General features: G+C 42.1%; 1 protein-coding gene across 2 annotated transcripts in view; it reads left to right on the top strand.

Moving 5' to 3' along the window:
* The window catches only part of MGAM (maltase-glucoamylase), a 102,764-nt gene that overhangs the window by 55,057 nt on the left and 31,630 nt on the right, over positions 1-16,077 (top strand). For both annotated transcript variants that reach the window (XM_024758017.1, XM_024758018.1), the window contains 10 exons: positions 1,334-1,418; positions 2,682-2,738; positions 3,275-3,399; positions 6,155-6,243; positions 6,909-6,958; positions 7,388-7,555; positions 10,351-10,503; positions 11,563-11,760; positions 14,420-14,574; positions 15,671-15,839. In XM_024758017.1, the coding sequence (XP_024613785.1) occupies positions 1,334-1,418; positions 2,682-2,738; positions 3,275-3,399; positions 6,155-6,243; positions 6,909-6,958; positions 7,388-7,555; positions 10,351-10,503; positions 11,563-11,760; positions 14,420-14,574; positions 15,671-15,839 (1,249 nt within the window). The remainder of the gene's footprint in view (positions 1-1,333; positions 1,419-2,681; positions 2,739-3,274; positions 3,400-6,154; positions 6,244-6,908; positions 6,959-7,387; positions 7,556-10,350; positions 10,504-11,562; positions 11,761-14,419; positions 14,575-15,670; positions 15,840-16,077) is intronic.

Here is a 16,077-nt window from a genome sequence, read left to right as displayed (position 1 = left end):
GCCAATGAGTATCTCTAATTTGACTCTAAAAAAAGAACACTTAAGAGACTTTCCTTAAAGCTGGCCACTTAGTATGAACTGATGCCGCTATAATATTAGCCGGCAAATAGTTCTGGGGTTTCCAGGCAATCCTGTTTCGGGGCTGGAATCTCAGGGAAGCTACTGTGAGGCACCGGGGAAATTTAAGCTTGGAGATTTGTAGTAGGAGAGTGTGTGTCCTCGCTTCCTAGCTAATGCTGTGGGACCCTCTGGTGGCTGCAGAGTGAGTAGCTCTGCAGTGGGGTTTGCTTTCTTATGACCGGCCCTGGCAGAATAAGGAGCCAGAAGCCTTGTTTAGAAACCCGAGGATTGAAGATGGTGCTGGGAAGTGTACGGAACTGGCTTGAGACGGAGGCTGTGATTTAGGCAAGGACCCTGCCCCAGTCGCTCATGCCTTTGGTAGCATTTCTCAGGGCTTGAACAGTGGGAACAGTAATGCTCTGTGTACATGATGCAAAAAAAAAAAAAAAAAGCATGAAAATAGAGATATTAGGTTTAACTATGTTTGATGCTATGTAGATAAAAGCCTCAACCAGTTTTATTGGTTGGCTTTTAAGTGAATTCATTCTAACAGTTTTGAGCACAGATATTCTGAAAGTCAAAGTGCTTGGATATTGGAGGATATACTTGCTGGTCATCAATGGGGGCATCTTTGAGGTCTATGTTGGTCATATCATAGAAAAAGAAAAAAGTAACCCAGGTCTCGCTCATTAAAAATTAACAAAATAATTTTATAGTCTACGAAAAAGAGACTTTTTCTTGTCAAAATCAAAATACAGTTAATTCCCTTCTGTGTCTGACATTTTAGGCCCTCAGGCATATATTATTATAATATATATTATATATTCATTATTGTGGGTAAGTTCTTGCTATCTCCCAGAATTCTCTATTAGAGGTAGGTATCCTAAAAGAGAAAAGAGTAAAGTTTTTGTCTGCTTTTTTTGGGTGATCAGATCTAGTTCCTTTTGGATAGTCAGCTGAAGTTTTAAAATGTCTTGCTTGTTTTACTTATTTTTTTAAGGGAGATATGACAAATAGAATTATAGCCTGGAACCTGCCTAGCATAGAGATACTGAAATAGGAACTTCCGTCCAAATTGGGGAAAGAATAGGAGGGTGCAGGGGCTAGGGAAAGTGGATCTGCCTGCAGGAGTGGGGAGACAGGGATTGAATAGGTGTCACGGAATAATTTTGGGAATTTGCCCCAGGCAGGGAGCCTGCAAGTTTTAGACAGGCTTGGGGGAGAGCTGCCAGAAAGCACCGGCCCAAATGTCATTGAACATTTCTCTCTCTAGGTTCTACGAGGACAGCAACACTTGGGATGTGCAGCAACAGTTTTTATGGGGGCCAGGCCTCCTCATCACTCCGGTTCTGGCTGAGGCAAGTGTTCCCGCCGAGACACACTGGTAGTCCCTGGTCTTGCTCCTGGTAACTCCAGACTCCTCTCTTCTTGGAACCATTTGTCCTCTTTCTATTCCAAACCCATTTCCAACATCTGTGGCTGGGGCAGCCTTGAAGACGGTGTGTTGGAGTTTGGGGAAGATGGGTATTTGATGGGTACACATTTTTGTCGCTAGAAGTCTTTTGTCCTTGACCAAGTTTCCAATCAGTATAGAAGCATCTACGGGTGACTCTGGGTTTAAGAATTGTCCTATGTGTTGTCAGATTCTCATAGCAGATCATGACTTGTTCCAGGATGCAGAGGCGGGAGGGAGCAGTGACCCAGCACTCACTCTAAGGTCAGGGTGATCTGGGTGTGTTTGTTGTCTCTGCCACTTGGTACCAGTCCCATCTGGGGGAAATTATGTGCTGCTTCCTCAGCTGTAAGATGAGATAATAATAGTATGTATCACTGGAGAGTATTGGGAAGATTAAATGAGGTACGCAGTGTAAAGCTGGAATTTTTTTTTAATTATTCAAAATCCCACCCTCCAGCCCTGCCCTCTCAAGCCCAGCTTCACAGCACTGATGGCTCACGGCACTTCACGTCCTTTCCTCCAAGCAGAACTTGCCTCTCAACCAGTGAAGGGAGTCCCAGATTTTCCTGGTTCTTGTTTCATCACTTCTATGCACCGTCGTGTCCTTCTTCCTGTTTTCCACCTGGCTGCAGTTGACTCTGCTAACTGGTCTGGTTTGTGTCTAGAGAGGCTGTATTAGTTTCCTGTCGCTGCTGTAACAAACTACCACAAATGCAGTGGCTCATAACAACAAAAATCTATTATCTTACATTTCTGGAGGTCGGGAGCCCAACATGGGGCTCACTGGGCTAAAATCACCATGTTGATGGGGCCGGTTGCTTCCAGAGGCACTAAGGGAGAAATCCATTTCCGTGCCTCTTCCACCTTCTAGAGGCTGCCCGCATTCCTTGTTCTGTCTCCCTGCCTCGCTGTCATCACATCTGCTTCTGTGCCTCTAAAGCTGGAATTTTTACCACAACACCTATTTCAATACTATGATTATTATTCCTAATATGGTTCCATCTGGGATTTTTCTTTGAGTGGCAAGGTTATTGCCTCTGTTAGAAGAAAAGCACAAGTTGGTAGAGAAAAGAAAGGCCATTTATGCATTCTCAGTATGTGATTAAGAAGTTTTATCCCCTTCAGAGGCTGGGCCATAAAGGACAGTAGTTTGTTTTAATTTCAGGGTGCAGAGAAAGTGACAGCATATGTGCCTGATGCCGTCTGGTATGACTATGAGACTGTAAGTAGCTTTGACTTTTCTTAAACTCTTCAAGCTGCATAGACAAGATACGTCTGGGTAGACAGAAACATCTATCCATGCACTGAGGAATGTTTCTGTCGTGTTTGCAGTGATTTCATAGCAGAGTCAATAAAGGGAGACGAAGTCACTCGACATCAGTCATGATGAAATCTGAAAAAGATACTTTCATACACTTTATTCAGCAGCAAGATAAAGATGGAAATAGAATGTCTCATGGGCAAATATTGGGGCCGATGGACAATTTGAGCCTGGTTATAAGTGAGATTCTTGTTCAGAAAACTATCCGTTTGTATAATGTATGTCAAATAGCCTCAGCGTGATATATGTTCCCCAAGCGCCCAGCTGATCACAAAACCCATTGTTCTTAAGTTCTTTTCCTTTTCTTGCTTGGTGCCTGACTAGATAGCAATTCAACTAGGTGGGAGAAGGAAAGAGCTGGAGATAACTCCGCGTGTGGTTAAGAGGTAGCAGTGATGAGCTCATGCCACTGTGTTTGATTTGTCTGCGTGCGTCAGGGGGGCCGTGTGAAATGGAGGAAGCAAAAAGTGGAGATGGAACTTCCTGGAGACAAAATTGGACTTCACCTTCGAGGAGGCTACATCTTCCCCACACAGCAGCCAGCCACAACCACTGTGGCCAGGTATAGCATGGCTGGGAGTTTCCTTTAAGGGGGAGGCTGACACACCTAGTTGTTTCTGTTCCCATCTGTTGCCCATGTAGAAGATGCTGAAGCATTATGTGGAATGTGGGGAGGAAGGGCGTGTGCGTGTGTGTGTGTGTGTGTGTGTGTGTGTGGTCATCAAACTCTGTTCCCTGGATTTCTTTGGGCCTCTTCTGGGGAAGCTGTGACTTAGAGCTGCATTGTGGTGAACCTTCCTAGTTTTCCTAGGAATACGTCAGTTTTAGCCCTGAAAGTCTCATGTTTTGGGAAACATCTCAATTCCGGGCAAACGGGATCTGTTGATCACTCCACCTGCCTTTATCAGACCATCATTCTACCGTGCTATGTACTCGACTCCTCATTCTCATTTCTAGGGAGTGGGGTCCACTTTCCACTCCCCTATAATCTCAGTTTCCTGTTTCTTTCTTCCCACTGAGCCATTTCTTTCTTGTGATGCAAAACGGGGTTCAAAAATTACTTCCTGTGCACTTCAGATCTCCTTCATGTCACTCATTCTCCTTGATGATTCTTTGATGTTCAAATTATAGACTCCATCGGTACTAAAGAGGCACACATTCACATCTGTGTCTCTAAATGTATTAGCTAATTTGCTTTTAATAGATGTAGTTTTTTGGAGGTTAGAAGTCTTTTTCTTTTGAACCTTCCTTACTGCCATAATTTTTCAAGTTTAAACTTTTGTGATACTGATGGAAAATACTTATATATCCAAATACCACCTGGGTTCCTTTTCTCTAACTATTCAGCTTCATGCTCTTCTGCACACTGATACCAAAATTGTCTTTCCAAAGTGAAGATCTCAATTTGTTGCTTCCCAGGTTAAAGTCTAAATTCTATCATTAGTAGGTTGTTCAAGGCCAATCATAATCTGGTTTCAAGTTAACCTGTGTCTCCTGACACACCTTACCACACACCTATAGAACAGCCATGCCAAAAATCTTGTTATTCTCCAAACATACTCATCTATTTCCCTGCATCTGGGCTTCAGCACTTCTTACCCTTTTCAGCATTCTTTGCCTGATACATTCTTAATCATCTTCCAAATTACACTCTGATTTCATCTGCGAGAAATCTTCCCCAACAATTCCAGCAGAGGGTGTGCTGCCACTTCCAACTCTCTGGTCATTTTTTTTTTTGCGGTACGCGGGCCTCGCACTGTTGTGGCCTCTCCCTTTGTGGAGCACAGGCTCAGCGGCCATGGCTCACGGGCCCAGCTGCTCTGCAGCATGTGGGATCTTCCCGGACCGGGGCACGCACCCGCATCCCCTGCATCGGCAGGCGGACCCTCAACCACTGCGCCACCAGGGAAGCCCTCTCTGGTCATTTTTTAATACATTTTTCCCCTTAATATTGTTAAGTATTTCAGTCATAGTTATTCTATACTTTGTAACTGAAAATTCTATTATCTAAAATCCTTAGTGGAATCTAAATCTATTGTTAGTTGTTTTTGCCAACTTTCTTTCATGTTGGCTTGTTACCTCGTGTATTTAGTAATTTTTTGGTTTTTCAAATGTGGTGATCTCAAGGATCCAAATAGGTCTCATTCCCCCAGAGAGGATTAGCCTGCTCTTTGGTTGCAAGCCAGGACTGCTGTCAACTTGGGTTTCACGTTAGCACCCTTCAGGGACCATGTGTTTAATTTATCTAGGGCCAAGTAGTATTGTAGTGGGTGAGCCCTTAAGAGTATGCAGTGTCCTCAAGAATATCTAGGCCACCTACTGCTCCAAGTGTCACTGTGGACTCCTGTAAGGATTTTAACTTTTGTGCCACTCTTTACTTTCTGTTTGGACTACTTGGTGAATATGTTTAATCTTTCTTACCATATTTAAGGTCATCAGTGTCGTTCTGGTCTATTTGTTTTTGTATCTCTTAGACTTCCTAGCAATGAAAGCTACTCAGTACATGCGTGTTAAGTGAAAGCAGGTGATTTTGTTGACCCTGGAACCTGGCTTGCACAGGGAACAGTGGAAGGCTGACCTATGAAAGAATATAATAGGGAGTGTGAGGGATGCAACAGGAGTAGGAAATCGGGAGGTGGTCTAGAGGAGGGGTGGAATAAGGAGAGATTTAAATGCAGTTGCTCCTTCTTTCTCCCTCTTTCTCTATGTGCATCTATTTCAGCATCTTTTGAGTAGTGTTTTGTGTTTTATATTCTGAGTTATAAAGCAGATAATTAGAATGTTCTTTTTCTCTCTGGAAATGAACTGATAATAAATAATCAAATTAGGAAAATTGCCATTAAATAGATGGACCTTATTGTATTTTCTTGCTTTCTGAGTCAACATGGTTCTTAGGCAGGGAACAAATATATCCCCCTGACTGCAGTCAATACTTCTCCTGCATGTATCAGCTGTAAAATGATTAGGCTGAACCAATTATTGTCTCGGATTTCTTTCTCTTCTAATAGTCTGTATTCAAAATAATAATAGCATCAGCAGGTTTTATTGTAGCTATTGCAGTGATCCTGGTGATTAAATTCTTGCCTCCTTCATAGATGTTTATTGCTAATGTTTGGAGTGGTGCTCTCGCCTGTGACATTACCCATTCTAGAAAGTGATGCCCCTGTTGCTTTTGCCTTTGTGCCTGAAGAAAAGCAGAGCCATCTGCTGCTAGTGACTTGTCCCATTTGAAATCTGATAGACTCCTTCACAGCTCATTTAGCAAAATTCTTTGAGTCCCAAGTCTTTGCCTCTCACATAAATCTTGTTTCTCACAGTCGAAGGAACCCTCTTGGTCTTATCATTGCCCTGGATGACAACAAAGAAGCAAAAGGCGAACTTTTCTGGGATGATGGGGAAACGAAAGGTGAGCACAATGTTGCCGTTTCCAAACCTGCATCTTCGAGTTACTCCTGCTGGTCATTCAGCGGTGGGAGAAATCTCACCAGGCCCAGTAACATCAATCACTTGAGACGAGAATTTTTATTTCGGTTGTGCTGTTCAGGAATAGGGGTAGTTGGACCACAGGGGAAGGAAAACACATCTCTACCTCTTAGAATTCTCCCACTGGCCAGCTGCATATAGAGGCTCTCATTTTATTATCAAAGGGCACCTGAAAGAAATGTTTTCTAGACTGTTTCTGCCATTCAGTGCAGACATCTTCCCTCCAAATACTTGTGAACAAACGTGGATGATGTGTAAAACCTACCTGTGCTAGTCAGGCAGTGAGAAGACACCTTTCTAGTGCACCCGAATCTAGCCATGCTTCTTAATCTGTCTCCAATACATTAAAGATTCTTGTGGCTCAAGCTTAGGAAATAGCTTCGCTTGAGGCATATGCCTTGGAAGCACTTGGAAGGGAACCTTTTCAAGGTTAAGGTAGGAAGGAAAAGTGAAAACAGTGTCTTGGCCTTGGACACTCTCTCTCTAATCTTGTCATTCTCAACATGTAGCTTCAAGGAGTGCCAGGATGAAATCTGTCCTTCTGTAGTGGGCAGGCCAGAGTCTGACTTGTTTTAATCTCACTTTCAGATACTGTGGCCAATAAAGTCTACCTCTTATGTGAATTCTCCGTCACCCAAGTGAGTAGTATATTTTTATGAATCTTAAGTGTGGGCTTTTGTCTGACCGTTAGCTCATATGTGTTTGTGTATGTGTGTAATTTTATTTGTAGCTTCATTTATGACAATAGGTGACCACATTTCAGTTTATGACTTAACACCTAATAATTGAATCATTAATGTTAGTAAAAGGAGGCAATGATATGGATAAATCAAAGCAGTCTTTTTAAATGAAGTTTTAAAAAATTTCTCTCTCTGTATATGTGTTTCTCTCTCTCTCCTTTTTCTGCCCCCCGCAGGGGAAAAATAAGTTTGTACTTGAGCACACATTAGTGGAGACAGCTAAGAGCCATTTGGAGCGGTTTTGAATATCCGGTCTAGGATGAAGTATTGGAGTGATTTGAGAATCTGTGTATTTAAGGCAGATCCTTGTACTTAACTGTTTTGCAGAACCGCTTGGATGTGAAGATTTTGCAATCAACCTACACAGACCCCAATAATTTAGCATTTAAAGAGATTAAAATCCTTGGGACCCAGGAACCTACCAATGTTATAGTGAAACACAACGGTGTCGAAATTCAAGTTTCTCCTAATGTCACTTATGATTCTAACCTCCAGGTAAAACCCCATTTTGCTGAGATAGTTTGTAAAGAATTCTTCATCGCTTATGATGTTCCTTCTTGCCAAGTCCAGACCGGGGCACGAACCCGTGTCCCCTGCATTAGCAGGAGGTCTCTCAACCACTGCGCCACCAGGGAAGCCCTGCATGGGTTTCTGAAGGACCAGAGCACACTCTGAAGACTGGGGTGGGGAGTCAGAGGGTTAGGACAGAAAAAAATAAAGAGTGGGCCAGAGCTGGGATTAACAAAGGAGCTGCTGAGACATGGGAGGAGGTAAACTGGTCCTTTCATCTTTATTCCCTTATCTGTCCCTCAGTCTTCTGTCCTCTCTGACTCGAACAGAAGAAGAGCGAAGTCAGGAGTGTCGGGAACAGGATTGGAGGAAAACCGGGTCTGAAAGCTGCTGATTGATTGATGCTAGAAGGGTTGAGGTGGGAGGTGGGATTCCCATTCATTAAAATTTCGAGGTGCTTTTTTTTTTTTCTTTTACTGTATTGAGCTATATAGATTCTCACTCCAACACATACATTTTTAGGAAATATTTTAAGTCAAAGAATTGGATAAGCTTAGCTAATGGCTACTCACTTGGTTAGGTGATAATAATAAAATAATTTTCCTCACTTTTAATGAGGCCTGAAGTTCCTGGATAGGCTGTAACCAGCTCCTCTGAAATCTTAGTGTTATGAGGAATCCTTTCCCCCAACACCCCCTGCTACAGGTGCTCCAAATGATCTGGGATTGGGAGCTGCTGGGTCAGCGTGGTTTGTGAGGGACCGTCCAAATTTGGAGAAAATAAGTAAATTTAATCTTCTACTATAATGATATATTGGTTGCATTTGACATTTTGTCTTGACAACATACATTGAGGGTGCATACATTATAAAGTTAGAAATAAAGTATTGTATGGCTAGTTGTGTGTACAGAAAAGTGCAAGCCATTTGAAAGATGCACATATAAAAGTAAACTAATTAAATGTTTGATAAATATATTAATAAATATATAACCAAAGGAACTCTTTTATTGTTTGAATTTAGGTGGTGGAGAAACACATGAAACTATTGGGAAGGGGACAGGCAACCCAACCCTCTAGGAAATGTTAGTGTATATTCTGCCCAATTTCATGTTCAAAGCTTAACGGAGTAATTGAGCAAACCTTTGGAGACATCAGGGCTAGAGCTGGACCTTGAAAGGTGGTACATCTGGTAGAGATTTGTTCAGCTACAAGTGACAGGAGACTCAGCAAATTGGTATTTTAAACAAATTGGGATTTTTTCCCTTATGGGACTGGAAGTTTAGGAAGTAGTCAGTTGCTGGCATTGGTTCAGTGGCTCACGGTTGTCAGGGTTGAGGTCTTTTCTTCTCTTGTGATTAGAAATGGTGGCTTAATTCCAGTCACTCTAGCCTTGTTAGAGAACAAATAAAAATAAACAAAGAAGAAGAAGCTGGAAGGAAAAGGGAAAGGTGAAGGTGAAGGGAAGGGAGGGGCAGGCCCTTAAATCAAGAAAGAAATACTTGGCCAATGGACTTGCACTTACCTATTAATGGCCACAGCTGTGTTACATGGCTTCAAAAAATTAGTTCTTAATCGAGAACTTTAGTGCTCTAAACTGAAATAGTAAGAAGGGAGTTTTACAGAGGGCAGGCAGCTAGCAGTAAGTTCCCCAGATAAGCACCATTTTCCTAGAAAGGGCATTTGCTTAGATAAAGCAGTCAAGGTGGAAGTATCAGAATAAGCCAGTCTCGGGACTAAGAATAGCCTTCTGTTAGTCTGTGAGTACCGAATAACTAGAATGGGTAGGATCCACTTTTGGAAGGGGATCAGTTTGGACAGATTAACTTGTGGTCAGATTTTGGAGGGTTTTAGGTGCCAAAATAAGAAGGATCTGATCTGATTCTCAAAGGGTCTCATATTGATCCTTGAGTCCATATGTGCCATTGTGAGAGCATTGTTCTGGGGTCGGGTTTGAGGTACAGGGAAGAGCAAGATGAATGTAGACTGGGGAGAGGCTGGAAGAAAGATGATAATCCTTAGCATGAGATTTTATGCCTCTAGACAAATGAGAACTTTCACTATGGAAATTACTAATTAAAGAGGAGATGACCATAAGAAAAACACATAGAAAAATATTAAATGTTTGAATTAGGGGATGGGACTCAAAGAAAATTTCAAGTCTTGAGGCTCTGAGCTTGGGGAAATTAAGAGGTTGGGATGTTAGAAATGAAGGAAATGTAATGATTTTGCCAACTCACCAATTTTGCCGTTGGTGAAACTGAGACCCGAGGAATTGAAATAGTTTGTCTAAGTTTCCACAGCGGAATGGAGGGGAGAACCCAGGCCACACATGATTCTTATTTCTGTGTTCTTGCCCCTACTCCAGACCAATGGGGAATGCTGTTTGGGGAATGGAGGACAAAATGATGAGCTCAGTATGGGGTGACACCATGTGCTTGTGTATGCTGTGCTACAAGGGGGCTGCAGGAGAGAGCCTTCCTGACAAAATAAGGGACAGAAGAGGAGTCAGGGGAGGAAAGAAAGGGGTGATTACAGAAGGTTGTAGTTGACCTGATTCTTTTCAAAATGTTATGTACAAATTCTGATAGAACTGTGCCATTTCCCCTGTGGTTACTGGTTAGATCTCTGCCCTCTCTCGCTTTGTGTAAGCTCCGGTGCTATGTTGCTTAGATTGTTGAAAGTCTGGTCTGATTTCTATTTTCTTTCCTAAAAGAAGTTTCAGACCTTACAAGGTCTTTGTCCTGAGGGTACATTTGCTTGATACTTTCCCATTCTTACAGGTGGCCCTTATCACAGAAATTGATCTTGTCCTGGGAGGAATATACACGGTGGAGTGGGATGTGAAGATAAGGGATGCAGAAAAAATAGACTGTTATCCTGACGAGAATGGTGCTTCTGCAGAAAACTGTACTGCCCGCGGCTGTGTCTGGGAGGTAACCATAGTGACGGTGTTAATGTACATCAAGATCCCAGGATATTGAATATAGTTCCCTGTGCTATAGAGTAGGACCTTGTTGTTTATCCATCTTCTGTATAACAGCTTGCATCTGCTAGCCCCAAACTCACAATCCATCCCTCCCCCACCCCCCTCCCCCTTGGCAACCTCAAGTCTGTTCTTTATGTCTGTGAGTCTGTTTTGTAGATAGCTTCGTTTGTGTCATGGTTTAGATTCCACATATAAGTGATACCATGTGGTATTTGTCTTTCTCTGTCTGACTTACTTCACTCAGTACGATAATCCCTGGGTCCATCCATGCTCCTGCAAATGGCATTATTTAATTCTTTTTTATGGCTGCATAGTATTCCATTGTATATATGTACCACATCTTCTTTATCCATTCTTCTGTTGATGGACATTTAGGCTGTTTCTGTGTCCTGGCTATTGTGAATAGTGCAGCTATGAACATAGGGGTGCATGTATCTTTTTGAATTGTAGTTTTGTCTGGGTATATGCCCAGGAGTGGGATTGCTGGATCATATATCAACTCTATTTTTAGTTTTTTGAGAAACCTCTATACTGTTTTCCACAGTGGCCACACCAATTTACATTCCCACCAACAGTGTAGGAGGGTTCCCTTTTCTTCATACCCTCTCCAGCATTTGTTATTTGTAGACTTTTTAATGATGGCCATTCCTAACATTGTGAGGTAGTACCTCGTTGTAATTTTGTAAAATCCTCTACACTTAATCTACAATTTCACAAGCATAGCACCAGTGCCTATATATCACTACTTAAAATCCATAGAAAGGACAGACTTCCAAAGTAACCTGAGTTTTTATCTGGATATGAAGAATAGGTAAGGATGGGAGTGGGACTTTTTTTTACAGATATTTTACATGGAGACCAGGAATGAAAACTGATGTCACTACCAAAGAGTATATAAGAAAACGACTGGGTTTATCTTTATCTCCCTGCAAATTGCCTTTTCTAGCCCCTTTATATCTGATAATCTTAGAACTCATGCTGAGCTGGATTTGGCTTTACTTTTCAGGTATCCGGTTCTCCTGGAGTCCCTTTGTGCTATTTTGTCAATGATCTATACTCTGTCAGTGATGTTCAGTATGACTTACATGGGGCCACAGCTGTCCTCTCCTTAAAGTCTTCGTATGCCTCCTCTTTGCCCTCCGTACCCGTGAACTCCCTCCGTCTGAATGTGACCTACCATAAGGATAACATGCTACAGTTTAAGGTATGTGTTTACAGTATATGTGTCAAGTACCTACTTGGCACTTTTCATTTCCATTATTCTTTGCTAGTCAAGGTTACAGAACTCTGAAATCAGTCTGCTCTTCTAAGTTAGCCATGCTACAATATACTAGATCATTATCCTAAGTGTAATCGGAGACCATTGATGGACCAGTGACACCTGTTCCAAATTGCACTTTGAAACGATTTCTGTGTCTACTGTAAGGAAAGTGGTTGGGAGGTCAAGAGTGAAAAAGGAGAGACAAGTTAGGAGGTTACCAGTTAGGAAATCCAGATGAGGGACTGAGCTTAAACCAGGTACAGAAAGGAGATGGAGAAGTGGACATCTTTGAGAGAGTGAGAAGTAGCATTATGGGATCTGGTGATTAATTACATGTAGTCTATGAGGGAGAGAGAAGCATCAAGACGATTACCATGTTTCTAGCTTACGTCTTTATATGGATGGTGGTGACATTAACTGGAATGGGAAAACTGAAAAGGTTTGAGCTTAGGCAAAATAAAGTGATGAGTTCAGTTCTGAACACTGAATTTGGGATATATGAAATACCTACAAGAGTGTACTGATCTCTTTCTCTCCCATGATTTAATTACATCTCAGGACAAGCGATGGGCTGCTTTTGATATCTTTTTCATTATTGAATTGTAAGTTTCTCAAGGGCAGGAATTTGTCCCTTCATCTCTGTGCTCCTGAAATGTAACACAAAGCTTAGGAGATAGTAAGTTCTCAAAAGTTTATTGAGAGAATAAACGAAAGACTCAGGCCAGTGTGGCATTGCTTGAAATGTTCTTGACAATCTGATATCAACCTGGACAGTGAGCTCTTTCACATCTTCTAATGTAGGGATGATACTCTTTCATCTTTCTATCCTCACTGTAACACTGGCAAGTGGTAAGCGCCTAATGGGTTTGAAATAAAGGAACTTGATCAAGTTTCCAGGTTTAATTCTTTCCTGTTCTACCTCCTGATTATATAGCAGCCTCTCCAAAATATTTGCCTCTTTCTTTTAATTCTCTGTGCCTTTGCATTTATATCTCTGCCAGGAAGCACTTGATTTTCATTCTGTGCTTGTTTAATGACTGAAAATCTTTTTAAGACTCAGCCTTTTCCCTCATGAAACTGTCTCAGTCTTCCAGAAACATTGTTAGACATTTCCTTTCCTATAACCTCACAATACTTCTGTATAGCTCTACGTTAACATGTATCACTCAGGTAGTGTGGGCACCTCTCTTTCACTTTCCATTAGTATGTGGACTTCTTAAAAGCAATAACTGTGTCTTACTCAGTTTAGTGATCCTTGTGTCTAGTACAGTATCAGGTAAGAATATAGTAGGTACTCAGTGAGTCAATTTAGACCCCATTTTTAACAAGGACATCTATGATTATTTTAATCAAGTAGAGTTCATGGGTTTTTTTTTTGGTTTTTTGGGTTTTTTTTTTTACATCTTTATTGGAGTGTAATTGCTTTACAATGGTGTGTTAGTTTCTGCTTTATAACAAAGTGAATCAGTTATACATATACATATGTTCCCATATCTCTTCCCTCTTGCGTCTCCCTCCCACCCTCCCTATCCCACCCCTCTAGGTGGTCACAAAGCACCAAGCTGATCTCCCTGTGCTCTGCGGCTGCTTCCCACTAGCTATCTATTTTACGTTTGGTAGTGTATGTATGTCCATGCCGCTCTCTCGCTTTGTCCCAGCTTACCCTTACCCCTCCCGTTATCCTCAAGTCCATTCTCTAGTAGGTCTGTGTCTTTATTCCTGTCTTACCCCTAGGTTCTTCATGACATTTTTTTTTTCTTAAATTCCATATATATGTGTTAGCATACGGTATTTGTCTTTCTCTTTCTGACTTACTTCACTCTGTATGACAGACTCTAGGTCCATCCACCTCATTACAAATAGCTCAATTTCATTTCTTTTTATGGCTGAGTAATATTCCATCATGTTTTTTGGGGGGGATTTTTTTTCAGTTCAGAAATGTTTTCAGGTATTCACATACAGTCACACACCACACACAAAGTAATAAAGAATATATTCATAATTCCAGACTGATTTTCCAAGGTAGAACCAATATCAAAGGAATGTGTTTATGTAATACAGGCTTTAAAAATGAGATATGACAGGGACTTCCCTAGTGGCGCAGTGGTTGAGAGTCTGCCTGCCAATGCAGGGGACACAGGTGCGAGCCCTGGTCTGGGAGGCTCCCACATGCCGCGGGGCAACTGGGCCCGTGAGCCGCAACTACTGAACCTGCGCGTCTGGAGCCTGTGCTCCACAACAAGAGAGGCCGCGATAGTGAGAGGCCCGCTCACCGCGATGAAGTGTGGCCCCTGCTTGCCAAAACTAGAGAAAGCCCTCGCACAGAAACGAAGACCCAACACAGCAAAAATAAAATTAATTAATTAATAAACTCCTACCCCCAACATCTTCTTTAAAAAAAAAAAAATGAGATATGACAGACTCAGATCAAAATAGTAAATGTGACGTTGTTCTTTGATTTGTTAATTAAATTTCCAGTATCATGAGCTTAAAGAAGACAAATGTAGCGTTCAGACTCTTTGTCAAAGACATCAAGTTTCTACTAAGAGTACAGGTTTCAAGACAACTATACTTGCCTAAAATCTGTTTCCTCTGGTCCTAGATTTATGATCCCAACAACAACCGGTATGAAGTTCCAGTCCCTCTCAACATACCCAGGGTTCCATCCAGCACCTCTGAGAGTCGACTCTATGATGTCCTCATTAAGAAGAATCCTTTTGGGATTGAAATTCACCGGAAGAGTACAGGCAGTGTAATGTAAATGGCTCTTAGTCTGACTTGGAATTGATGATTACCTGTATCATTGCCAGGTCCATTGTCCTCGGGGATATCTTGCTCAAAGCAACACACTGTCCATTTCCAGATTCATGAACAAGTTATGTCCTTCTGTTCTTATGAGAAATCTTTAGTGCCCTGGGAGTAATTCCTGAGGCAGCTGCATGTACCTAGGAATTCATTCAACAAATGTTTATGGGGTGCCTTCTCCATAGTACGTGGTTATAGAAGATGAGGTCTTTTTATGACAAAAAATACTAAGGAAATAACAAAAATGATTTAAGTTAAAATATGTAGCAGTTTAGATAGTGACAACTGCTATGCAGGAAAAAGAACAGGGTAATTGATAATTATGGGGAGGTTACTGCTTTTGATACTGTGGTCAGAGGTGGTCTCTCCAAGGAGGTGACATTTGAAATAGGACCTGGATGAGCAGAAGCAGCCTCCCCCATGGAGATGGGGGAGGAGTGAGAACACTTCAAGCAAATTGAGTAGTCAGTGCACAGACCAAGAAACAGGAGCAAACTTGCCTTGTTAAGGGTAAAAAAGTCCAATGTGGTGGCAGTAGTATCGTAAGTAAGGAGGTGAGTGGGGGGAGAGGAGGCTGGGGTCCAGGTGGCTTCAGATCAGGAATGGCCTTGAAGACGTCACAAGATGCTTCAATGAGAATCACTGAAGAATTGCAAACAGGGGTTGACATGATGTGAGATGCTTAAAAAGTAATCATTCTGGATGCTGTGTAGAAAATGGACTGTAGTGGGGCAAGGGTGGAAACTAGGCCTGCTGTGAAGTGGTGGCAGCTGAGATGGTGAGACTGATTGGATTTGGCATTCTGGAGGGACCACTAGAAGGAGGTAGTGATAGAGGAAAATAGAAGAAAGAACTGGCTCCTGGGCTTGTATAGCAAGGGAGTCTCTGATTATTTTAATCGTATAGACTTTATGTTTTGTGTGGGAGATCAACAGGGGGGTTCTGGGTGGGAGGAGGAAATCAAGAGTTCAATTTCCCTGAGAAGTCAGTTGCTTGAAGCTATTAGAACAGCCCATTTCTTTTGCAAACGTACCCTTTTGTGTTGCAGTTGGGACTCTCAGCTCCTTGGCTTCACCTTCAACAACATGTTCATCCGCATCTCCACGCGCCTCCCCTCCCAGTACCTCTACGGCTTTGGGGAAACTGAGCACACAGCCTTTCGAAGAGACTTGAACTGGAACACGTGGGGAATGTTTTCCCGAGACCAACCCCCGGGGGTAAGGGCAGAGCATTTGGGATCTATGTCTTTGCCTCTGTCCACCCACACTGTGTATGCTTCATGTTTCATCTTTCCAACACTCAACTTGGATGGTCACATTCTGCTTTTAGTCAAGTGGGCCAATTCTCGGCTTTCTTTGTTTCTTATGTGTTTATTTCACAGAGAAGACTAGACACACCTTATCAATCAATTTGTTGAGTTTCTTTCTCAATCTCTGTCTGTTTTCCCCCTTTGTC

The sequence above is a fragment of the Neophocaena asiaeorientalis genome, unplaced genomic scaffold, assembly GCF_003031525.2.
Source record: "Neophocaena asiaeorientalis asiaeorientalis breed wild unplaced genomic scaffold, Neophocaena_asiaeorientalis_V1.1 scaffold206, whole genome shotgun sequence".
Taxonomy (NCBI): Eukaryota; Metazoa; Chordata; class Mammalia; order Artiodactyla; family Phocoenidae; genus Neophocaena; species Neophocaena asiaeorientalis.
The sequence above is the reverse complement of the archived record's forward strand: the minus strand, read 5'-3'. Positions and strand labels throughout refer to the sequence as shown.